The sequence below is a fragment of the Trachurus japonicus genome, chromosome 14 (genome assembly GCF_045865225.1).
Source record: "Trachurus japonicus isolate A0001 chromosome 14, Traja_1.0".
Taxonomy (NCBI): Eukaryota; Metazoa; Chordata; class Actinopteri; order Carangiformes; family Carangidae; genus Trachurus; species Trachurus japonicus.
In genome coordinates this window covers 16,718,790-16,744,946 of record NC_140920.1, presented here as the reverse complement: position 1 = coordinate 16,744,946, position 26,157 = coordinate 16,718,790, and the positions used below count along the sequence as shown (strand labels likewise).

The 26,157-nt window shown below is 41.1% G+C and overlaps 2 protein-coding genes across 2 annotated transcripts; one reads left to right on the top strand and one right to left on the bottom strand.

Annotated features, from left to right (window-relative positions):
- Nucleotides 1-2,092: 2,092 nt before the first annotated feature.
- On the bottom strand, nt 2,093-7,183 carry tmem135 (transmembrane protein 135). Its single transcript, XM_085798137.1, has 15 exons — nt 6,986-7,183; nt 6,418-6,545; nt 5,740-5,832; nt 5,522-5,555; nt 5,354-5,419; nt 5,033-5,079; nt 4,884-4,925; nt 4,613-4,789; nt 4,445-4,514; nt 4,133-4,300; nt 3,776-3,839; nt 3,594-3,670; nt 3,273-3,371; nt 3,095-3,162; nt 2,093-2,834 (listed from the first exon to the last, which is right to left on the bottom strand). The coding sequence occupies exons 1-15, from the start codon at nt 7,121-7,123 to the stop codon at nt 2,699-2,701; spliced, it is 1,407 nt and encodes a 468-aa protein (XP_085654263.1). The 5' UTR covers nt 7,124-7,183; the 3' UTR covers nt 2,093-2,698.
- Nucleotides 7,184-9,965: 2,782 nt separating this feature from the next.
- On the top strand, nt 9,966-25,315 carry hephl1b (hephaestin-like 1b). Its single transcript, XM_085798135.1, has 20 exons — nt 9,966-10,254; nt 11,799-12,043; nt 13,286-13,498; nt 13,948-14,160; nt 14,303-14,557; nt 15,113-15,281; nt 15,996-16,129; nt 16,290-16,421; nt 17,247-17,452; nt 17,555-17,690; nt 17,860-18,072; nt 19,301-19,517; nt 19,640-19,779; nt 19,876-20,001; nt 20,100-20,206; nt 20,319-20,550; nt 23,237-23,376; nt 23,596-23,749; nt 23,860-23,874; nt 25,036-25,315. The coding sequence occupies exons 1-20, from the start codon at nt 10,004-10,006 to the stop codon at nt 25,116-25,118; spliced, it is 3,381 nt and encodes a 1,126-aa protein (XP_085654261.1). The 5' UTR covers nt 9,966-10,003; the 3' UTR covers nt 25,119-25,315.
- Nucleotides 25,316-26,157: the final 842 nt, after the last annotated feature.

Here is a 26,157-nt window from a genome sequence, read left to right as displayed (position 1 = left end):
CACAGATACAGTCCACCAGCTCTGCACACCTTGTGTGAAAAGCTGACATTGAGCCTGTTTCACATGAGGAAAAGAATAATGCACAAACACTGTGGAACCCATAAATATATTATAAAATTACACTGGGTTAGGGTTGTTGGGTTTGGTTTTATTGTTGTTGTTTTGTTTTTTTTTACATACAACGAATTCCAAATATTCTGATTATTCTTGTACAGGATTTGGCTGCAGATCTATAGCAGAGCAGCACACTCTTCAGCCTCTGCTATACCTGTATCTGTACTAACTAAAAGTTGTTGTTGTTTTTTTCACTGTCAAATTACATGATCATGTGAACATTTAATCATTTCACAAACAGCAAATGACATGGGCTAAAGGTTGGGTACCTCTGCCCTGAATTAAGATCAAATATCAGAACTTGCCCTTTCATAATGATCTTCCCTGAATATCTTAAAAATAATTGAGATCAAGATGTGCATAAGCAAACACGTCAGGCACATGGAATCAAAAAAAACTTTTTTTTAATATGCTCCCCTTTCACATAAACCAAATACTGTACATGTGCAGAGAGTTGTAATATAGTTCTATATAGGAGATTTTGTTAATTTATCACTTCTACTTAAATCTAAACATTAGATTTGCACAAGAATCCTTTACAATCATGGCTTCTGGTATGGAGGTCAGATGCGTCTAAAGCTGGGCTGAACAACTTGAAGTAAACAAACTGTCAGTTCATAAAACTGTCAGAAATACGTACAAGAACAAGTAACATATTAGCTAATTATATGAAATAATTTTACATCTGGAATGAAGTCGTCACGATTGGTCCACATGAGAAACTGAAGATGCCATAGTGACTCTTGCATCAAGCACTGAAATATTATCACATGAAGCACAGAAATACCCACTGTGACCATCTGTCACATTTTCCAGAAAACATAAAATGCTGGGAAAAAAAAAAAATCTCATATCGTTTTTAATGAGACATCGTTTGAAAAAAAAAATCAGATTCAGATTAAGCTGAGTGCTTTTTATTCACAGAAACAGTTTTTGCTTATAACCTTCAGGCAAATATTTCGAAGTGGCACCGCAGCAGACAATGTTTCAATGAATATTGATGTTAAATAACAGGGTTCACCATATAATTGCCAAAAGCATTAATTAAAACAATATTTTGTTTAACCTATGTCTGTTATTGATCTGCATTGTAATTAATTTCTAAAATAAACACCTCCATCGAATAAATTGAAAAGATTGGCTCAGGTTGAATAAAGCTTTGACTTTAGGTGGACAATACATTTTGTGCTTCAGTGCATTTAATGACAATTTGCAATTTAGACTTTGAATTAAATTGATTTGTACATTTTGTTATGTTTTTTGAACTATGATTTAGTTCATGCCATATATTTGTAAACTTGGGGACATATTATCTTAGTACATGAGTATTTTACTGTAAAACAGAGGTGGAAGAGACACGTCAAGTCTAAATGGGTAAGAAATAATCTCTTCAGGCCGTGGCCGTAAATCTGACTTTATTTACTATATAACATTTTAATGTATTTAAAATAAGTCCATCTCCTTTTGAAAATATGGTTTGCAAAATGTGAAAACTGGACCCCGCATGACTTCTAGTGTAGAAGAATATCATTTTGTGAGTGAATTCCGTGAATGAGTTGTGACAACAGTAAATAAAGTTTCAAAAAAACAATTTTGTCAACTAAATTAACTCTAAAATTTGGCACAGTGGCGCAGTCCTTCATGCTTTTCTTTTACCCCACTGAGTGTCTTTAAAAATGAGTCACTCAGTCAAAATTATAACTGTCAAATGCAGTTAAAAAAAAAACTCATGTGAGTGAAGGCAGAGATTTAAAAAAAAAACACACACACCATAAAAAAAATCAATCAAACCAAATCAATTAAGTTATACATGGTAACTTTCCACCTGTGTTTGACATCATAGAATACAATCTGAGTTCACCAACTGTCTGCTACAAAGACAAATATATGATAAGTTTGCATAATTATATTTCTCATCAGTTTCACCCATGGTCTCAAGAACCAGACTCAAAGATTCAACAAAAATCATTTATCGCTGTTTCCGCTCCCAAAAGATTAACAAGTTTCATCCTCTGATGTGAGAGTCTCCATCAAAATAAAACTAACTCAGTACCGACAAACAGGTAACTTGTAAAATAAACCATTAAAGGATCAAAGCAGTGCTGTTGCACCCTACTGTTGTAAGTGAAGTCATTTTTTATTTTCCAGTAAACTGATTTTGGGGTGTAGAACAAGTTATGTGATCCTGCCAGATGCAAACTGACAACTTCACAAAATATAAAAGAGACATTTAGGTGCCCTTCTTATTTTCAATATTATTTGTCTTTCATTCGGACTTAAAAATATGAAAGTTCTTGTCAATTTGAATTTTGATATCGTTCGACCAAGTGATTTCATTTCTTTAACCAGTTACCTGTGTACAAACATCAGTAGGTGCTTGTGACTCTCCACATTTAATTCTCATGAGACCCTGCTTTGGACAGATCTCTGACTTTAACATATTTCAAAGCATATCCCATCTTTAAAAACAACATTACCACCTCTGAGTTGTTTTAAAAAATCCTTTCGTTACTCAGAGAAAACAGGCGATGTGTGGTTTTCCTGTTTCGTAACCCTACAGTCCCTCTCAGAGACTACTCCCAAGTCATCCGAGTTGGATGTCGGCTCCTGGTGGAAGCACCGATGTGAACCGAGGGTCCAGTTTGGGCACAAAGCCTTTAAAGTCCCTGGAGGCCTGAGTCCCAAACACATCTAGCAACTGTCGGTTCATCAGAGCAAACCTAGGAGACAAGAGAGAAGAAGATCTCTTGATACAAATGATCTCTAAAAATACAACTATGGTTACAGGTTACAATAACAAATGGTGCGTTGGTATTGCAAATTGTGTTGTGTCACTGATTTTACTCATCTTGTCATCTTTAGTAAGCAGCAATTAGCCTCTAATATGGATATTCAAATATAAAAACTATATAGATATACTATATAAAACTCTAAGTAAGATGCATAAACAACTGCCAAATTCCACACCATACATTCATACCTGCCCTTGGTTAAACGCAACAGGAACTTCCAGTACGAAGGCCTGAGGTTCTGCACTTCCATCACAGCCTGCATCACAGTAATGAGTCATGCATTACATTCTTACTCAGCAAAAACAAAAATGTGGACAATGCATATTTACACATGAGGGCATGCATGGTTGTGTGTGTGTTACTCACAGCTTGGAAACAGATAGCGGTGGAGATGGCGTATATGACTGTGTCTGCATGAGGAAAGTATGGGAACCGTCCAGCCTCGATGCCTTTGAAGTACATGGTCTAAAGACAGAGATTAAAAAAAAATGTTAACGATGAACAAGCCAAGTGAGATAAGCCAGCACATGCAGCAGCATGTCCCATCATTTACGTGACCACCACACACAGTGCTCACATCACGCCTTTTTAGATTTCTTGAGTAACCTGAAATCTGTTGCCAGTTTTTTGAATGCATTTAAACAAAACTGTTATTCATGTTTCATATGCAAAGAGATTTTCTTTTACCTCCACCAGCTTTGAGAAGAGATACATGGATATTGATGTGCTTTTGTAGAAGAACATGGACATGCCAGCCAGGAAGCCTTCAAAAAAAAAAAGAGAGAGCTAACCAACCGAGACCTGACCAAGTCCAGCGGAGGATTACTTTACACAGATTTCATTTGACATTTCACACATTTCTGACTTACCAGCTATCAGTGCGTGGAGTTCATCATCAATGTTACGCACCCAGCGCAGCAAGCAGCTTGTTCCCTGAGTGAAAGAGGCATTTGGAGTAAATTAATAATATAATGCTCACATCGCATACCAAGAAATATCAAGATAGGACACAACAGGACATATTTGTGAACATTATTCCAGATGTGTGAGGAAAAATCAAAGAGATGACAAATTAAGCATGACTTTAAAGAAAAGCGAGACACAGGAATATTATATATGTGTTTTTGTAATTTACTTTGTATATGGTTTTGTAAATCTAAAATGGAAAAAAACATAAATAAAACAACAATAAATACAGTGTAAAATATCATAAGATAAAACCACACCTTGTAGATACTGACGAAGGATCCTAGAAATGCCCCCAACTGGAAGTTCTCCTTGTTGTAGAAGAGGGAGGGGAGCCGTGAGGGTTTTGAGAACATCTGCCTGAACGTGGAGGGCACTTTAAGACAACACTGAATCAGGTAGCCAACACTGAACATCCTGACAAAACCCTGGAAAATGGGAAGAAAACACAGTATTGGTATTATTAGTATTAATATGAAGCACTATTATCATATAATAAAGAGTATGAGTATTATAAATCCAGTGAGAACCATCATACAAAGAGTAGTTGCTTGCTTAAAAAAGTGTCTTACTTTAACGCAGTACGAAATGCAGTTGTCTTGGTGATGTTTACAACATCTGTGTCTTGGACCCCGTTTGCATCTGGATGATAAAAAAATACAAAAAAAAAATTCAGTACTGGCCACAACTCTGCATAACCCATCAGTGTCTGTATACAGTAAAGGATTGTATTCTCTCACATTGACTCTATCAGCTCCCTGGCGTAGGCGATCAGAGTTTTCCTCCTGGAGCTGGGCCTCTGTGCTGACACCTGTAAATCTTCAGTCTCGATAGCAGCTGTCCTCTCGTGGGGCCGCGCGCTGACGCTTTCCGCCGTACTAGGGTGAGTCGGAATCTCTTCTTTCCCAATGATGAACCTGTGACAGTAAATGCACAACAACTGTGTGAGCTTTAACCAGAAAACTGCCAGAGCCTTGAATCAAGGCATCAGCGGGAACAAGGGTGACTTACTTTAATGCAGAGAATGCAAATCCCTTGAGACCATCTTTACTCCTGCAGTATGAAAACACAAACTTCAAACACTTGCACTTGTGAAGGATATTTTATGACAAAGCAATGTTACATATTTCTCAGTGATTTGTCCACTGTGCTGCTCTGACCTGAAGAAGAACATGTAGAGTGATGCAGTTATGCAAAACAGCAGCACCTGATGGGAAACAGAGATGACAGGAGGAAATCAGGGCAGCTCACTTTGACATTCAAAGGGTACGTTATGGATTACAAATTGATGCTGAAGCTATGTTGATGTAAGCTGCCTGCAGGTATGGTGGCATATGGGATGCAAACTGTTACCTTTATTTACACAAGTCTGACTGGTTTCATATGTGGCAGTTCATTTAAAAAAGAAATACACTCTTACAGTTTCTGATATTATTCCACAGCTGCTCATACAGTCCTGATGAAGTGTGGTTGCCTCTTACCTCGCCATGTTTGATGGGTTTGATGATGCCCCGTGTCACGCCCATACGGAACAAAGTCTCAGTGGCCTGACAAAAAGAATACATGATTACAAATAGGTCAGAGTAGATCTGTCTCTTTATATATATAAAATATACAAATAATGTTTGAATAAACAAAGAAATACTTACGAGGTTTGTCATGTATATAGTCAGCAGCCCTCTCCTGGCAGAGGGAAGCGAGAAAAGATGAGATATTAATTTAGCAGTAAACACAGAAAGCAGGTGCCTGTTGTTGTGCAGTGTTGTACTTCTGAAATGTTTTCTTTCAGTTCAAGAAACATGAAAATAATTTCAAAGCCTATGAGAGGCAAGCATGTATGGTGAAAATAAACAGGCATAATCCTCACCGGCTTTTGCGCTCCAAGAGGATGGCAATGTAAGAGGCAGGCAGTGCAGAGCCAAACCCGGCAGACCAGGAGTAAAAACCTCCCAACAGTTTCCTGAAGTAGGAAACATACTGTGTTATTCCACTGTGTTTTCAATTCATTATACCTTTATCGCTTTTTTCCTTTTGATTCAAATTTAATATTGTCTAAAAGGCACATTTAAAATGAGTGTACAGTATCTATAAATGGACTATATATGAAATTACGTTTAATTATGTCTAGATCTATGTGGTCATAGGTATCTTGGGGAGTCAAATAAGATGGAGAGGTTTTTTTATTCATCTTTTACATATCACACATATCATCAGTGCTGTGTACACATTCCTACCAGTGTTTTCATACTATTCCACTGAGATATGCAATGTGCGAGCAAAGACAATGTGGGCTGAAGAAGACTGTCACAGGCATAAATAAGCAGCTTTTTAAATATTTTAAAATCAGATTTGCATATGCAGTCAGGACAGAAAGGCACACAGACCTCAGGGGCATATACAAAGAATTTCAGTGAGTAACAATGACAAGACTATGTTACTTTAGAAGCTGGCTTATTTCATTTGATATTATGAAAAATGGCATCGTTAGTTTCAGTGACAAACATTTACAGTGATCCACACATGCACTTTTATTGGGTCTACTGACCTGAGGATGCAGAAGAAAACAATGTAGAGACCTCCATTGGCAGTGAGGAAAGAGGTAGACCATAGGATCTCGGGGAGAAGCCTTTTTAAATAGTAGTCCTTCTTCCTTCTCCTTAAAATTGCTGCTATCTGCAATGCATAAAGTTTGGAGCTGGTGTTTACATTTTGTTGGCTGAAGAGGACAACTTGAAAAACACGCGTTACGATTTATTAAACCTGCTGAAAGAGTTTTAAAAAACGATAACAGAGCATCTGTAGCTGCGACGTACACAGGACAAACAGGTGAGACAAGTTAATGCTAACCTGGTTTGCTTAACTTGAAGTGATGTGTTTAGCTCGCCGCTGTTAATCAGCGGGGTCAAACGTGAGTGTGCGTTGTTAGGTTTCTCAAGGGCAACTTTGTCAGTGCAAAGTCTGTGCTAGTGCTTGAACGTGAACTTAGTCCCTGGATGAAAGCTAACGACCTGTCAGCTAATCTTTACGGCGATTTCTCAGAACTACTTTGGCAGCACTTGGCTAGCTAGCTACCTTTAGCCTCCGACTCTGCGCGTCCCAAAGGACAAACGTACCAGGTAGAGAGGGGCGTATATTTTGAAGGAGACCTCCAGAGCACTCCTGGTTACATCCACGGCGGACTGTGCACACGACGGACTCCATGTGTGGCCGATTTCGTAGCAGTTGTGTGGTAATTTACTCAGGGCAGCCATGTCTGTGCTCCTCTGACAGGCAGCGGGTGCAGCGACGCGCGCTCGTTCGCGTTCACTGCTGCGAGGGAACCGCGGTCACGCGACAGCGCCGTGAACGCGCACAGCTGAGACTGGGCCATGCCTACTTCATAATAAACCAGAGGGTTTAGCTACTTAAAGAAAGAATTCAAAATACAAAAAAGTAGTGAGTAGTAGTGAAGTCTGAACTTGGCTTTCATTCGGCAATACATCAGGGAAGAGGCCAGAATATAACCAAGAAAGGACACAGAGAGGCCACAATGACAATGTTTGCTGTCCTAAAAACCTCAGAGTAGAAGCTTTACGCAATAGTTTGTAAATGCGTACACATGCAGATTATATTTAAACCCTTATAAACCTTAACTTTTATAAATCATCGTGTGTTTTGGATGTAAGATCAAAGTAACAACATATGGATCATTAGTTAAGTTGAAATGATGAATAAATATTGCATTAGAGAATGCTGTGTGTGTGTGTGTGTGTGTGTGTGTGTGTGTGTGTGTGTGTGTGTGTGTGTGTGTGTGTGTGTGTGTGTGTGTGTGTGTGTGTGTAAACATTTATAAATAGCCTAATCATTGCTTAATATCAGTTTCTGATATTGACTTTCAAAGTAATCCTTGAATTTACTTTGAAACATTCAGCCTTTAAAATGCTTTTGCTCCTCCACTATCAGCCAATTATTCATTAAAACAAGAATTAGCAGGATTAAAAGAGATGGGACACTGTGACAAGATCTAAGAGATTTGTTCTTAATGCTATAATGCCCAAAACATCTGAGGGTACAGAGATAAAGCTATTCTGATAAACCTGCCTGAATTTTCAACTAAATGCCTTAATCTGAAAATAGATTAGTTTTACTCTGACACACGTGAACCATCACCACCAACTGTGCAAATGTGTGCTATGTCCTTCCTTTACATGTTTGGACATCAAATGTTGCACATTTTACCTATAAATTAAAGCAAGTGAACAAAATGGCAGAACCATACAACAATGTGAGAATAACACTTGAATCTGATAGTTTAAGGAGAAGCTGATATTAATATCATTCATATAATGTTAAACGTAAAACATAGAAATCATCCAGCAGACATCAAGTTGGATTTCTATAGGTTTCCATTCACCATTTAGTACTGTGCTGGTGCATGACTAACAATAAATTAGAGCAGGTGCAACAGTGCGTTCTTTCTGTCAACTTGGATGCAGAGGGTACGATGGTGCTTCAAGAAAAATTAGAACACAAGGGTTCCTGAGCTCAGGGACTTGACCTGTGTGGTATATTATCCTCAACTCAGTTCATTTCAGTTCAATCGAAATTTGAAGAACGTTAGGAACTGCATTTGTGAAGAGCGACAGTTTATAATCTTACAGAATAAATACAAATAAATACAAATGTTACAAGAGAGAAAGGCATGCACATACATTTACAGGCATAAGGATGTTAGATTATTGCGTAGTAGTCTAATAGGTGACTTTGTTTTGTGAACTGTGCCTTGAGAAATGTGTTCCTTGATATTCTCCTTTTTCCTGTCCTTTGTTTTTTCCTTAGCCTAAAGGTCAGAGGTTATGGAACATCTGGATAGTGGTGCCTCTTTGTTTGGTGATGGTAGAGTGTTGGGGAAAGCCATCATAGAAGGGATTTGGGTTAAGACAGGAGAGAGATCTCACATTGGCACCAGAGGCTCTCCAGGATTCGGCATTTTCTTGACATTGTCTACTAGACGTGTCAGCACTAGTGATCACTTCTTCTCATCAACACATCAGTACACAACACCTACAAGGCCTGATGATACCAAATCAAAGAACCCTACTGTCAGCCCTGTTGTTATTTCTGGTAAACCCACCACACATTTGTTTTGGCACCACATCACTAAGCTTGGGGCGCAGATTGTACAGAGAGATTTGTGGGGATTATGAGAAATGGGAGGCTGAAGGATCACACCCTACTGAGTGAGGGTGAGTGTTTTATTTGCTCTATTAAAGTGGAATTCTTCATTCAACCATGCAGCACAGTCACTATACAGTTGTGGTGCTCACAGTTGGTCAGCAGGTGTCAGCTTCACTCCTTTGTGGGGAGCTGTATCGAGAGCAACGTGCATTGACGTGAGCTGTCTTTAAATATCTCAGAGCAGTTGTACAGCATTTTTGTAATTGAGGGAATACTTGAGCAACTCTTAATGTGCTGCCAATATTTCATTGCATGGATTTTTTCTCTGTGAATGTTTTTAAACTCAAATGAATTATCTCTTTTAGGTCCACTCAGATTAATCAGACAAGATAATTAAGATAGCATGGAGAAAATATAGGAAGACAAATGTTAATATTGTCCAAGATGATTTTCAGCATGGTTTTAGTCATTGGGTTGCCAGGTTGCATAAACTTCCAAAATAATCTGGAACAAAATGCATTTGACTTGCTAAGCGTTTAATTATCAATGGATTGCAAACTAATCATCTCTTCTGGGCTAACTGATATTACTCTTATCAAACACACCATATGGTTGTGTAGGATCTCCCCAGAAAGTTGCATGTCAGCTTCGGATCAAATTAACTCATAATTGTTCTGTACAGAGAGCACACAGTTAACTAACGTGCCTGTTCATCACATGTGGGAAATTTGACAGCCAGCTGAGACGACCCGCGGTGCTTGACTCTGCATTTTAGAATAAATAGATCGATTTACTTTAATTTCCCAGTGGACGATTTCAGTAACAACCTAAGAACAATTAACGCGAGATCGTTGAGCGTTTATTACCTCCTCTGATAGACAGGAGGCGGTTCAACCGCTGCTTTCTCACTCAATAGGGCAACTGTTTGTGCAGTCAGACTTTCATAAGTAGCAGGCTACGCACACCGGCACTACATGCAGGAGGTGGCAGGACTTCAACACGTTGAACCAAAAACTCCCTCAAACTCAGCCGAAGCGGTCTCCCTGAACATGGCACGAACTTCAGTGCTGCTTGCTCGGACTTGTTTATTGTTTTTTCTCGCCTCCTTCGCAGAGGGAAGTCTCGGTAAAGAGAGAGTCTACTACGTGGGGATTGTTGAGGACTCGTGGGATTACGCACCAAGTGGAAGAAATCTGCTGAACGGGAAAAATATCGAAGATGATGAGTGAGTTTTGATACGGTGAAGTTATTTGGAAGTTCTGTGCGCACATACAGTAGGGAGGAAAGCGAAAGGACTTCTGTCATTCATTTGATCACACGGGTCATATCATATTTAACAGATATAAGTGAATATAGGAAATATGACTGACACTGTGTTATAAAAGTTGTGCAGTGTGTCATCCTGTCGGGGTGTGACAGTGTCTAGACTGAGGGGGTTGTTGTGTGCTGTTCGTCTGGCGAATAACATCTCTCCGATTAGAGGCTTCCTGTAACAGCCCAGGCAGCTGCCTGTCAGTGTCATCGTAGGACCTCATTTTATATTTCAGAGGTTTAATAGTAAGAATAAACAGAAAGATGTGAGAATGTAAGGAGAACACCCAAGTCTGAGACGTTTCTCTATTTGTTCATACTGTGATTATGACAGTTTAATGTCATGTTTTTTAATTGCTGTCAAATTTATAGGCTACAAAGTCACAGATAGCCTGTCACCTAATGCCATTAGGCTACTGTAACTGGTTGGATTCACCTGAGCTGTATATCACATAAACCCTAGCTGTGTTATACTTTTAAGTCAGCGCTCCGATTGCTGAGGTGTGATTTGTGTTACCTGTATGCTTTCATGCATACCTCAAGATCAATCAGTCAGTCAATCAAATTTTATTTGTATAGCCCCTTACAATAGCCAGAGGTACCCAAAGTGTTTTACATCAAAGGAATAAAATAATACATAAAAACACAAGAAAGTGCTGCAGTGCTGCAGGGTGTTAAAGGCCTTCTAAAAGTGCAGATGACAGAATCCCTTGGTAAAAAACAAAGGAGAGGATGTTTGGTGTCACCGCCCTGATGTATGTGGAAGATTGGAGGATGTCGAAGTGTGTGTGTGTGTGTGTGGGGGGGGGGGGGGGCAAAATCCTGGACTTTCCTGACTTTCTCTTTCAAGGGAGCCAGGTTACGTAATCAGCCTGTGTTGCATCCAATGTGTCATGCTTGATCGTTGCGTTAAACAGGATACAACTGATGAGACCAGCTCTAAATTGCTTTGCCAAATGTTCAACAATATCCCCTTTTATAAAGTTTATTACTTCATTAATATTATTTTATTAGACTGACAGCAAAGTAAGTGCGATCCAACTGTTGCTGTGATTGTGACCTTGAACTGTAGACACCAGCAGAACTACATTTGCCACAGCTCCACTAACGGGTTATTTGGCCACAAAAACATGTAATCATAATAATGAGTCGACTTGTTATAGAGCTGCAACGAGATCTAGTTTGTTCTGCAGCTTCACATCCAGAGTTAATGGCCTCACGATGAGCTCATGCAGTCTGAAATTAAATCAAGTTACTTACTGACAATGAGATCGAAGTATTTCAAAGATGAATTAGTGCCTTTTGTGAGATCATATTAGAGTGCACATTAACACTGCTCTGACACTGACAACCCCTTACATCAGGATAAATAGCTGCCTCTTCCTTCTCTACCTCCCACACACTCTCCTCCCTAGTGTAACATCTGCTTTGCCTGTTTTCTGTCCTCCTCTGTCTCAGGCATGCTTCTATATTCTTGCAAAGAGGACCCGACCGTATTGGCCGTGTGTATAAGAAGGCCATGTTTCGACAGTACACAGATGCCACGTACAGCGTGCAGGCTCCTCGACCTAATTGGTTGGGATTCCTGGGGCCCATACTGCGAGCAGAGGTTGATGATGTCATCGTAGTCCACCTGAAGAACTTTGCGAGCAGGAGCTATTCGATGCATCCCCATGGAGTTTTCTATGAGAAGGATGCAGAAGGTACAGTGTTACATAATACATATATGTGTATCTACAGACAGGAAAATGGGAAAATCAGTTAGATTTGAAATTATACATTGCATTTGCGGTCACAATGATAGTAAGAATATGAATAAATATTACAATGTCTTAGATGGACACTGTCTTCCCACTGAAATTTGACACCAGTTTGGCAGTTTGACATTTAGTTATTGCGAATATATTATTAGATTCATTCTCACAAGTAGGAATAACAATACCAATATCTGAAGAAATTAATATTGATAGAGAAGGATTTATTCAACAAATTACACAGAACATTTTATTCTAGTTATGTCTTGTTTCTTATGCAAAAAAAAAACACATAGCATAGTTTTTTCTAATATAATGCAGAGCATGAACCACTGTCAAGAGATTTGCCACAACAGTCTGACTCCACAGGCTCAGTCAATAGATATGATCTCTGATATTTGATACACAAAACCACTCTCAAGTTTGTTCCTCTGCCTAGGCGCCAGGACTTTCTCTGATTACAAGACACTGACAGGCCGAAAAGCAAAAATTTGGTAGAAAGTGAAAGTGAATTCAGGCCTGTGTAGGGGCGCAAAGAGTGACACAGCACCCTTTCAGTAATTGGGCGAAGGCTCTGGAAAACACTGACTCATAAATATGCCCTCCTGTTCATCAGCTCTTTGTAAAGCAACAAATCCCCACCCCCACTCATTTGTGGGGACGAGGACTCAGGAATTTTCAGAGGCTTACCAGAACAGAAAGTGAAACCAAAACTTGACTGATGTCCTGCTCTATTAAAGGGGTTATATCAGGAGTCAGATAACTAGAAATAGTAGTAGCAGCTGTTAATTTGACTAGTTTTTATAAACAGCTCCTCAGGCAAGAAGGGAGAGTGATGTTAAAAATAGGGGAGGAGGAATGAAAAGTGGGAAGTGGTGTTAAGACATAGAAATGATTAAACGGCAAATTACAGTATGTCTTGTGACCAGTAATGGCTGATACAGAGGTCAGTCTACCCGTGACATCTGTGACTAATGCTCAGGACATTTACGGTATGTGTTAAGACACCTACACCAATGAAGAATCATTTGCAGTGCTCATTTTCCACTTTTAAAACAGTTAAACAAAATGGAGCTTATTCATAAATGTTAAGACCATATCGCTGTTTTCCACTGACAAGAAGTGAAATCATACCCATAATCATGCTAAACAGAATGACCTCTGCATAATCACATTGTATTTGCCCACCAGGAGCACTATATCCAGATGGGACATCAGGCCGGTTGAAGAAGGATGACTCTGTTCCTCCGGGAGGTAGCTACACATACCGCTGGGAGGTCAGGCCAGAATTTGCCCCCACAGATGATGATGCCAATTGCCTGACATGGGTCTACCACTCCCACTTGGATGCTCCCAAGGACATCGCCTCAGGACTGATCGGGGCTCTGCTCACCTGCAAGAAAGGTATGAGAATACATGCTCTTCAACCTTTGTCCTATTTGCATATCAAATCACATTTACTCTTAAGTCCCTTTTGCCCTTTGACTATAATGCAGGTCTTAGTGCTACATTAGTAAGTCCAGCTGTGCAGGATTTGGTTTCTCTGAGTCTTTACCTGAAATCTGCCATACTTTTATTTGATCACTGAGAAATCAGTAAGGCCAAGCTCTCCCCTGATTGGCTGACAATGATCTGTTGAGAAGCCTGAGAGAGGAGATATAGAACTATACTGAGTTGGTTTTCGCTTAAAAGTACAAATTCTCATGAATATCGATACTTGATAAACAATAAAAAGTGTAAAATGTCATGATTTCACTGAGGGCTTCTATAAACCATTTTTAAACAAAGATTGTGGTCAGTTTGAGGCTTTTGAGGCTGCATTGTCCTACATCTGTGTTATTGTATGTGTGTAGGAATCTTGAAGGACACTAAAGAACCAGTTCAGATGAAGCCAGGGTCTGTCAGAGACTCAGCACGCCATGATGTGGACCAGGACGTCTTCATGATGTTCAACGTGGTAGATGAGAACCTGAGCTGGTACCTGGACGACAACATTGCTAAACTCCCGAACCCAGCAAAAGTGAACCAAGAAGACCCAGATTTTGAAGAGTCAAACATGATGCATGGTGAGAGATGTTCAAAAACTAAAATGTCTACCTCACACTGAACACAATTTAAATGTTTTCCTATCTTAAGTCAAAAGAAAGCTTAAATTTCTCCCTTTGTCAACCCCTCTAATGTCTGTTTTTCCTTTTCTCTGTGTGACAGCTATTAATGGGTACATGTTTGGTAACCTGCCGGGGATCGAGCTGTGCCAGAGCCGTGCAGTATCCTGGCATTTGTTTGGCATGGGTAATGAGGTGGACATTCATTCTGCCTTTTTCCACGGGAATACCCTGCTAGACCGTGGCCACCGCACCGACGTCCTCAGCCTGTTCCCAGCCACGTTTGCTACCGCTAAGATGATCCCGCAAGCAAGCGGGAAGTGGCTGCTGAGCTGCCAGGTTAATGACCACCTGCAGGGTAGGTCACCCGACCTTTAACCCACATGTTACATTTTACCTCTTTGCTCTGAGACTGAACTGGCTGTGCAGACTTGCTGGCGGGGGCGAAGACATTTTTGTGAGGTTCACCACAGTCGCTCTGTCAGTGGATGGTGTTGTGAGCATTCCTACAGGAGAGCTTGTATTTCTATTGTAAACATGCCAAGTCTTGTATGTTAAGTGTGTCCAAAGTCCATTGATCATTGACCTGAATGAGTCAAGCTTTCTTAAGATTCTATGAATAACGCTGGCACATGTTAAATACACTTTCTTTGGACTTTTCATAATGGTCTATTCTACTTTGTGTATCTTTTGTAGAGAAGTGGCATTAAGTTACTTATCTTAGTACCACACCTTTGATAGTTTTACACAATGGCCTCTCCTCAATCTGTCACCTGCTGAAAGATCCCTAATTTTTCTTTTATTTATGGACCTTTAATAGTCAGATTGATTTTGAGCTCTCGCTCTGAAGGTAAACTTTCACCACCAGGCTCTGTGTAACATTTTTGTGCATGTGTCTCTTCATCTCTTCCAGCTGGGATGCAGGCCTTTTATGAAGTGAAGTCATGTGGCAGTGAGGCTGAAGCCGCAGTGCTCACAGGTGTTGTAAGGAATTACTACGTGGCAGCAGAGAAAGTCCTGTGGGACTACGCACCCTCAGGAAAGGATCTGATCAACAATGTGTCCCTCACTGAGGCTGACAGGTAGGCCGACGCGACAGGTGTACAACCCGCTGTAATCAACCGGAGTAGAAAAACCAACTGCAAAACAAAGGTTGAAGCATAATTTAGCCTAGTGAATTACACAGTGAGACAGACCACCGTGTTTCCATGGCGGCCTTCTCACACAGGGAAGTGATTGCTGGGCATCGTTTTATCATCTGGCCTCATCTGGTCAGTCAGTCTATTAGATGCAGAGCTAGCTTTAACAGCTGTCATAAACTCTAATAATATATCAATTGAATTCCCAGGAAGCTGCACAGTGGCACCCAAAGTCTAATATTTATCAGATAGACATTTTAGCCTCAGTATCCTGCACAAGGAAGTACAGCAATGACTACGCAACTGTTGCATTAAGTGGTGACCTATCCTTCTATCCTTTTTAAGGCCCCACAAAACCTCTGAACAAAGTTGCAGTCTGTCCGTGGATGGCCTCGGGTTAGGGCCGATTACACATGAGCTGGTCATTCCTGTGGAGAGGCAGTTTTGTGGCATGTAGAGTAAACAGTGTAGACAGTGACAAAGTTGTTATTGTGTCTTTGTTATCGTTGCTTGACCTGATGCAGAAGTGAAACCCCTCCGCCTGGCCTTTATTTTGTTCATGTTCACTTTCAAGTGCATTTGCATCTTACTTCCTGTTTGCCTTCTTTACAGTTAATAATAACATAACATAATAACCCCCTCCCTTTCCTTTTCTAGTGCATCAGAGGTGTTTTTTGGCAAAGCTGGAGGAAGGATCGGAGGTCGATACATGAAAGCCTTATACAAAGAGTACACAGACGATACCTTCAGTGTCGCGACGCCAGGTGTTCCCGAACATTTAGGAATCTTAGGTAAGGTGTCCCTTTTTTTTTTTTTTTTGGCAAACATCCCACTCTCTGTTGTATTTTACTCACTGCTACCGTGGGGTCTTGTCTTTCACCCAAGGTCTCTCTCTCTCTCTGTCTCTTAGTAACTTTTGTCTGGATACAATGGTCTTCTGTATTTATCCAGGTCCAGTCCTGAGGGCGGAGGAAGGAGACACTCTCAAAGTGACATTCATGAACAAGGCTGATAGGAACTGCAGTATCCAGCCTCACGGCCTGCACTATGACAAACTGTCCCAAGGAAGCAGCTATGAGGATGGTGAGGGAGCAGCTAGAGCAGATACTTCACAAACTATGGAAGATTGTAACTGTTAAATTTAGGACATTTCAGTGATAACAAGGGGAGAGGACTGATTTTAATCAATAAACAGAAGCTGCAGCTACAATTTAGACTGACAGACATACATTTACATTAATATTGTTTCAATGCTGAAGAAAACATTACAATCTGGGCACAATACTTTTTATGAATCAAGCTCAAGGGGGCAGTTGTCGGTCTGAGAAGTGAAGCTCACTTCCGCGTTCAAAAAACTGCAATCCCCTCGAATTCCTCTGGGGGCTGGTGTCAGAAGGGAGCATTCCCCATAGACCCCCATGTTAAAATCGCCGACTTTACATCCTCAGTAAACATGTTAAAAGCCTGGTGTCAGAACGTTTTTTCGTCTCAATCGATAGTTTCTACCCCCGCACACACTCTGAGGAGGGTGAATTTTTTTTTAACTCTATAGTTTTACTGTTATTAGGTTAAAACTCTGGCCAATTAGGGCGCGGAAACGTTGAGTGACAGGTCCGAGCAGCTCCGTGGACAGCTGCTTCGAGGCCAGTGGGCGGGTTCTCGGCCGGCCAATCCAACATGGCGCTGTTCAGGCCGCCATATTTGAGTCACAAAAACGACTCCCCAAAACCAATGGGTGACGTCACGGACGCTACGTCCATTCTTTTTACAGTCTATGATCAAGCTGCTGTTGTTGTTTTAGACTGATATATTGCACACTTCATATCTGTGGATTCTTAAGCAGCAGAACTATGAAACACAGGATATAAAATCTGAGAATCACAGAACTTTTTGTGTGCAATACTGCAGGTGTCAACAAGCCCGGCTCCCACGTTGGTCCAGGTGAGCGCTTCGTCTACACCTGGCAGGTCCTAGAAGGTCCGTCTCCATCCGATCCCCCCTGTATCCCCTACCTCTACTACTCAGCCACTGATCCTGCCTCGGACACCAACTCTGGATTAGTGGGACCTCTGCTTGTGTGCAAGAAAGGAACGCTGGGAGAGGACAAAACCCAGGTGCTGCTTCGTCATCCATAAACAAACACTGATGATCTGTTTAAATATTGTTTAGGTTCTTGCTGTTACCTGAACTGTGTGTGTCTGTGTGCTGTTAAACAGAAAGGAGTGGATAAGGAGTTCTTCCTTCTTTTTTCTGTCATGGAAGAAAACAAGAGCTGGTATAAATGGGAGAATGTCAAGATGTTTCAGGCAGATCCAGAAAATGAGGACTTTGAGGAGAGCAATTTGATGCATGGTAAATAGTAGTTTTACTAAACTGCCTTACTGAGGGACAAACTGTTTCACTTAAATATTATTTGATGACACTGATTGTCAATCACATATCAGTAGTGTCCTATTTTGAGTAATAATTATCATGCTTCTTTAGTATTTTCTTCCCCATCACTCTATTTTTCTGTTTTCAGCTGTAAATGGACGCATGTATGGGAACCTTGCTGGCTTGGAGATGTGCGCCGGGGACACAGTTTGGTGGTACACCTATGGGCTTGGGAACGAGGTTGACATCCATGGTGTTTACTTTGAGGGGAACACCTTCAAGAAGCAGAGCACAACACGTGACACAGTCAGCCTGTTTCCTCACACCACAGCTACTGTCAACATGCAGCCAAAGACTCCTGGTTAGTCACTTTGAGAAACACAAAATGAACCACATCCTTTTCGCTCATTTGCTCACACGCACTCATACATCCTCACTATCAAGGTAACCTTATTGTCACTTACTGACTACTCCCAACCCACAATGACAGGAATCAGCACTGTACAAACAGGAAACTACAAATCTAGTATACAATAATATTGTTGTCATTTTATTTACAGTGTCCAAAAATATATATGGTTGTTGATTCGAACAGTTTCCAAAAACCATTAACATCAGATTTTACAGGAATTCGTGTGAGACATTAAGAGAAAATACAGTCAAGTGGTATTTTAATTTAATATAATTATTATAATAATATATTATAATTATAATATAATTTAATTTTTTAATAGCAGATGTGCATAAAGGATCGATGCCCTAAAGACCCCATGTTGAATCTGAGAGTAGTCTCCTATACACATTGAAAAATGTTCTGCTTTGAATAATAATTTGTGTCTAATATTTTTTCTCCCAAAAATTAACCAGTTTTTGAATCACATGTACTTCACCTTCAGCCCCAGCGAATATCTTCCATGTAAATTCTGCATATGCAAGTGATATAACAATATGCAAAAACATTTTCAAGAGAAAGGACGCCAGTTTTTTCAGTTAGCACAAATCATGCTTCAGATGCATAGACTAAGCGTCCCTAAGCTAACCTGATAACGTGATATTTCCCACACACTGCAAACCACAAGGTCACAACATGCTTTGTATAGCTACCGGCAGTGACACAGTTAAAAATAGTTGTGACTTTTTTGGGGCGGTGTGTGGCTCGGTTGGTGGGGCACCCGCCCCATGTGTTGAGGCTGCGGTCCTCGCTGCGGGCGGCCCCGGTTCGAGTCCCGCGTCGGACGGCCCTGTCCTGCGTGTCGTTCCCCCCTCTCTGCCTCCCCATTTCCTGTCACTCTCAACTGTCCTATCAAATGAAGGCATGAAGAGCCAAAAAATATACTTTAAAAAAAAAAAATAGTTGTGACTTTTAAGAAAACGTGCAAACTAGACGTCTAGTTTGGTCTGAGAATTTCATTCATTTGGCAGAAACTTTTATCACAAGCAACTTACAGACAAACAGACACATTTCAAAATCAACAGGAACACAATCATAAGAGGTGCCATTATAACTGAACTACCAATGTGGTGTAGAGCTACTAACACATTCATTTGTGCAGCCAAATTCCTAAAACCTTTCCTCATGCTCTTGACAGGTAAATATGAGGTGAGCTGCAGAGTAACAGACCACTACTCAGCTGGCATGAGGCAGAAGTACGAAGTGAAGAACTGCCCACAGCGCAAAGTGAAGGACACACGCATAGAGCCGACCAAGATTGTGGAGTATTTCATAAGTGCTGAAGAAATCGAGTGGGACTACTCACCAGACAGAGCCTGGGAGCTGGAGAAACATCACGCCACATTAGAGGACAGGTGTGTGAGTAGGATAATTGTACAGTAGGATGATGTGCATAAGTGTTGGAGTCGGAGCCTGTGATTAGTGGTACAACTTATTACTGTTTGCTAATGGAAGCAAATTGGTACATGTGTCCCAGCCCAGGCAATATGTTTTTGGAGAACGGGAAGAACAGAATCGGCTCACGCTACAAGAAGGTGGTATACAGAGAGTACACTGACGACACCTTTACGGTTCAGAGGAAACGGAACCCCAACGAAGAACACCTGGGAATTGTGGGTAAGTTAAACTGCTCTTAAGGTTTGGTTTTTTGGTTGTTGTTTTTTTAACCAAGTAAACATTGAAGACAACAGGAGGTCTCTTGTCCCCCCGTAGGACCAATAATCAAAGCAGAGGTGGGGGAGCAGATTGCGATCACCTTCAAGAACAAAGCCAGCCGACCGTACTCCATTAGTGCACATGGAGTCCGGGCCAGTGGTTCGCACATTCATGTCCAACCTGGTGAGAATCAAATTTGAGGAAGTGAGTAAAATACATGTCGCTGGTGTTTTCTACTAAAAGAACTGACATATGTTTCTTCTACATTCTCCTGCCTTCAGGTCACATACTCGAGTTGACCTGGGATGTTCCTGAAACCTCCGGTCCGGGAGTTTCAGATCCTAACTGCATCTCTTTCGCCTACTACTCCAGTGTTGACTTCATCAAAGTACATGATCTCTATATACAGCCACAGCCACATGGGAGCACACAATTAAGTGGTGCTGTTGAAAGGATGGGTTTTGATTAACTTCCATGTGTCTCATGTTGTTTGTGTTAAGGATCTGTACAGTGGTCTTTTGGGACCGCTGGTGATTTGCAGACGTGGGACTCTGCGCGGCAGGGAGCCCGACAGACAGAGGAGCGACGTGGAAAAGGAGTTCGCTCTGCTCTTCATGGTGCATGACGAAAACCAGTCATGGTATTTGGATGACAACATCAGAAAATACCTCAGTGTCGATCCTGATGCTTTCAGACCAGACCCAGACTTTGAAGAGAGTAACCTGATGCACGGTGAGAGATAAGAAGGGGGGAGTAAACTGTTAAAGAATTAAAGCAGAAGTAAGCGGAATGTTTGTGTTAATATAAGGCTTAAATAGTCATATCTTCCGACGGCAATCACTTACATACAGTAGAGTGTTTGGTCCGAAACACGGGTCTGTCAGTCACTCTGCTCTGCTGTAAGCTGAAGAGAAAACTTTCCTTGTATCCTACAACCTTTATCCAATGAGGAGAGAGAACGGCATAAAGGGGCGGTCCTCCCCTAACCCTAACCCTAACCCTGGTGACGTAGGGACGAGTGTCGCGACCATACGCCACCCTGGTAAGTAAAGTTTTACGGTTAGGGCTCTAATGAGTCTAGGCTACAGGGATGACACAGGTGCACATATTTCTATTGCTGAAAACCTGGAGCTTGGTGGGATTCGCTGCCATATTGTCCAATGTTCGACTTACCGGCTGCTTCCCGCTCACCACCTGTAGCTTGGTCCGCGAGGCTTTCCTGGCAGACCGGCGTCCGGCTCCAGTGGCACCGGGCCGGCCACCTGCTCCAGCGTCCTGCGTGTGTCGACCTCCGTCCGTCGTCACGCGGTCGCGGCTTTGTCAGTTCATTTTTGTTTAGACGAGACAATAACTAAAACGATAATTCACTCTTGAGGTGGAGGGGGTCCTTCCTATCGTCAACTCCCTTGACTTCTCCTCGGGGCGGCAGTCTCATCCGTCCACGAGACTCCCTCTTTGGCTTTTTCCCAGACTCCCCTGCTCCTTCCGCTCACGTCAGACTTAAGCGGCCAGGTAACCAGGCAACCAATCAAAACATTACACAATATGGCAGCCCCCCCTTCTCAAACCTACGAAAGTGACCCCAGCAACGACGGACGAGGACCAATAGATCCATGACGAGGGCGGGGACTGCTAACTCCATCGGCTGACAAGAAGTTAACGACCGGATCGCTTACTTCTGCTTTAACTTCAAGGTCTCTCTTGGTTCTCATGAGAAAACACAACAGCAGAGAGGATTGCAGTGGCCTCATAAACATCTTCAGCCTAGTTTGACAGACGTTGAACCGCTTCAGCTGTCTCCAAAAAAGAGACCCCTACAAGCTTGTACTCCTCCACAATATCCAAACATTCCCTGCAGATAGAAACAGGAAGTCACCGGAGCCCTCGTCGTCCTCATGTCCACCAGGGGTACCTCTGACTTTGTCGCTTTAACCCGCAGATGTTTCTGCTCACACCAAGTGACAGGGTTGTCCACCACAGCCCAGCATTCAGCCTCATCTGTGGTGTTGTGTTGTGTTGGAGGCGCGTTCAAGGGGCCATCACAGGCAGGAGGGGCAGGGAGAGAGAGAGAGAGAGGAGTAGTTTCTAGTTGCAGGCAGGAAGCAGAAGGGGCTGTGGGGGTTGAGCCAGGGTCACAGTGTTCTCTGTTTAAAAAAACACATGCTCGCCTCGCCTGCCTTCAACTCCTCTGCCTCTCCTGTCCTGACCTCTGCTTTCAGTTTACTTTGGCTTGCACCTTTTCCTTATTGCTCTTCTTATCATCGATGTATTCTGTTACCCGCAGTTTGTTTCGATTTGGTTAACAACACACAGTCCTTATTTGGGTAGATTGGTGTAACGCAGCGGTTGATGTGGTCTGTGATACACTCACATTGCAGATCACCGAGTGTCTGTCAGTCTGTCACTTCCATGCAGCCCTGCAGTGTCTCATTGGCTTCCTCTGAAAATCTCCTTATGGTCTTTGTGGTCACAGGCTGGTTGTTCATCAAAGGCTCATCACGGGGGGTTGAGGTGAACCATGTTGATGTCTGAGCTGCTCTTCATGGGCTATGGGAGGGGAGGAGAGGGGAGAGTTTTTGCATACAACAGGTCTTTGGTTCTCTCCTCATTTGTGAGACAGCTCATATACTTGGTGGAAATGGGATTTTTTATATATATTTTTTTTGTTTTTGTCTAATTGTTTAATCTGGAGTTTTTTCCTATAGGCTATTTTTATTCTTAACTTTATTTTCCAGGTATTCAGCCAGACAAAATATTGATCACAGAGAGTGACACAACAGATTAAATCACACAAAACTGCTTATTCATGATTGAGCTAAAGCTAGTAATGTGCATAAAATTGCGCAGACATCAAACATTTGAGCATGGTGCCAGAGAGCTGACCAGCTGGAGACTGGTCTGATAAATGAGGCTTTCTGCTGAGGCAGGCAGATGCAGATGGAGGGGTCAGACTTTGGTGTCAGCAGCATGAATACATGGACTCAACCTGCCTTGTGTCAACAGGCCAGGCTAGTGGTCATGGTGCGTTGGTGTGCAGAGTGTATTCTTGCCGCACTTTGGGCCCCTAATTTGTGCACCACGGCCTATCTGAGTGTTGGTTTTGACCACGTCGCATCCGACAATTTAGCAACTTCTAATGGCAACTTACAGGATGATAGCGTGCCACATCACAGAGCAACTGTGATACACAAGCTCAACATTTAAATCCTACATCTAATTATAATGCAAACCATTGTTTAACATACTATCCTCCTCAGCACATTCAAAATCCATTTAAATCCTATTGATCCAATTGAATTTCCTGAGTGTTTCACAGATCTTTAAAGTTTTTTTAAACAAGTCTGTATAATGGTTTTCTCATTGACCTTGTGAGTGAGTTTTATGTAACGATGTGAATCTGTGTGTGTATCTACTGAAGGGATCAATGGTAAGCTGTACGGTAACCTCCATGGAATAGAGATGACGCGGGGCCAGAAAGTTGACTGGTATCTACTGGGGATGGGCAATGAAGTGGACATGCACACGGTTCACTTCCACGCAGAGACGTTTACCTACAAGGTGACCGCCACCAACACAAAAAAAGATGATTATTTTTGGTCTATCATCATCATTTTTATTCATGCATTCATTCATGGTGTTAAACACTTAACAGAAAATGTGTCATCAGTGTCACCACAGGAAGTTTCTAAAAGGCTGTTTCTATACTTAAAGTTTATTTCTTCTTTTTACTTCTCCTGTTGTTTGGTGTGTGTGTGTGTGTGTGTCTGTGTGTGTCAGACGGACCGCGTGCATCGCGCTGATGTCTTTGACCTCTTCCCCGGGACTTTCCAGACCGTAGAGATGGTAGCTGGTAACCCAGGTACTTGGTTGCTCCACTGTCACGTGACTGACCACATCCACGCTGGCATGGAAACCACTTTCACTATCAAAGGTGAGTGTGTGTGTGCATGTGGGTTAAAAAATATTTAATGTGCAAATTGATATGAACAGCTCTTGAGAGGATTTGTCTAACATCTCACTTTTTGTCTTCTTCATTTCCAGAGAAGTCCTCACATGGTAAGCAGCTACACATTACATCATATTAAATCTATATTCAATATAATACATACATTTGATATAGCAAACCCCTCTCCAATCTTTATTAAGAATATATACACTTTTGCCCATAAAGTTGGAATACTTCTTTTACCGCTTCATATGAAATGATTGAGTCAATGTGATTTTTTTCTTGACAGATAAAGAGAGTGAAAGTGTGTATCTTTGTTGATCAATCTCTTCCAAACATATCACTGTGAAATTTAAACCACAATTAACCTTTGTAACAGGAATAAAAAGAGCAGTGTCTGAAAACAAAATTATTCCAACTTAAAGGGCAATAGTGCATAATGATAATTTACTTTTTATTGTTGTATTTTAACACTTTTAGGTTCTGAGCGGCAACACATATTTTCCTTGCATCTCTACAATGACAAATAACAATTCTAGCATGTTTTAAGAGTATGCTAAAAGATTTTTATATCACAAAGAAAACAGCAGATATTCAAGTTTTGATAGCATTAACTCTGGTTAGTTATGTGCTTTGAAGTAAATAGGGTAAACACATGCATACCACCTCTGGGACAGCCCTTTAATGCCATCAATAGTTTTATCTGATATGGTCACAGCTATAGCATACCATTCATTTTTTGTCGAGTTCAAAACACTTCAAAAGTAGGACAGCAAGTATCGAGCCCTCTCTCTGTCAGCGTTCTTACGTAATGCATGTGGAATTTTTTTGGTCAAATGTTATCTGCTTGCTGCTGAGTTAGTACTGAATAAAAATATGTAGGGCAGGTTTTGGTGTTTTTACCGTTAATCTGACATGTCACCACAGTAACAATGCAAATAACCATATCAGTGTTTACAAAATAGGTCCCCAGACTGTTCACACAGTGATGGATTTACATATTGATTCCAGTGTTAGTATAACGCAAAGAAAATGGAAAATCATTTGTCTCGAAGTTGAAAAACACCTTTTTCACTATTGACTCTTCCATTGGTAATTTGTTGTATAATGACCTAACCCATAGGACCATAGGGGCGGTTGTGCGTTGAGCAGCTGTTTGTCCACTGATTTATAGGAACAACTAGGGAGTTCCTGGTTGTAAAATGCTTCATCATTTACTTTAATGGCAATGTCTCAGCCGGCTCCTTATCTTATCATCTTTCCTGTCTCAGCACCAGGAATTGGCAGCTCCATGAAGACACTGCTGCTCTCGCTTGCACTTGGTCTCATGGCCGTCGGTGGACTGCACTCATGACAGAGCTCTGGCACTGGACTGTATATGTGCAACCACAATTATGCACTTAAAAATTCCAGGGACAAAATCACTATTGAATATGCGTTTGTTTGACGTTACGTTTGTAAATATTAAGCAATGATCAGGCCAGAATAAATGTATCAGTGAGTGTACAATCATGTAAAAAGATCATTATGTTTAGTAAGAAAAGCGGCATTTTTTTTTACTCGTGAATTGTTTCTTTGTTGTGCTGTTTTTTGTACATTGCACTGTGTTTGATGTAGTTAATTTTGTGGATTTTTTCAAAGCACTGCCATACCAAATATTTGATTTCCAGTTATGAATGTGCAATAAAAAAAAGCTTGTAATACTTGTATATCACTGGTCATTTTACTGTAACTACAAGGCCTTTTATCTCTGATGTGCAAATATCATCTGACACCACAAGGTGGCGTCAGTTTGATTTCAGTGCTAAAAGATGCAAAGTCAACAGGAAAAACTAGAAACATCTCAGGAACTCAGAGCACAAACATCAACTTCAACTCCAACAGGAACGATCAATTTCACCGTAAGACATCTAGATGAAATTTAATTCTTCACTGACTCTCCACCAACTTTGGTGCAAATCAGTTAATGCTTTTTGCATTATTCTACTGACAAGTGTACAATCATTAAAACAATCATGTTTTGTAATGAGTCTGTAAATAGACACATCCACACATCCAAAGGCGTGAGATCAGTTAATCATTTAATGTCTGATTAGCTAATCTTGATAGATTAAAGGCCCCACATCAACATGTAAATGAGAGATTGTTATGTAGGTTCACTGTTCACTCAGGGTTGGATTTGCATTTTGATTACAGTTTCAGGATACAAACCAGCAAAAGGAAAATCTGAGTTTCACTATCAGTTTCCTTAACTATCAAAAATAAAAAATGATAAAACAGAGTTGAACAAAAAATTGGATACCACTTTTTTTTTTCTCTCCAGGATTTATAGTTAATAGTTTTATCAATGGTTAATGGTTTATCATTAGAGAATCATATATCGATGTTACAGA

Coding starts and splice junctions, on each gene's coding strand:
- tmem135 (XM_085798137.1), bottom strand. CDS start 7,123: ATGGCTGCCCTGAGTAAATTACCACACAACTGCTACGAAATCGGCCAC. Junction 5,833..6,417: donor GTTTTCTTCTGCATCCTCAG/GTCAGTAGACCC, acceptor TTCCTACTTCAG/GAAACTGTTGGGAGGTTTTT. Junction 4,926..5,032: donor CTCTACATGTTCTTCTTCAG/GTCAGAGCAGCA, acceptor TTCATACTGCAG/GAGTAAAGATGGTCTCAAGG.
- hephl1b (XM_085798135.1), top strand. CDS start 10,004: ATGCAGGAGGTGGCAGGACTTCAACACGTTGAACCAAAAACTCCCTCA. Junction 10,255..11,798: donor AAAAATATCGAAGATGATGA/GTGAGTTTTGAT, acceptor CCTCTGTCTCAG/GCATGCTTCTATATTCTTGC. Junction 20,551..23,236: donor AGAGAGTAACCTGATGCACG/GTGAGAGATAAG, acceptor TATCTACTGAAG/GGATCAATGGTAAGCTGTAC.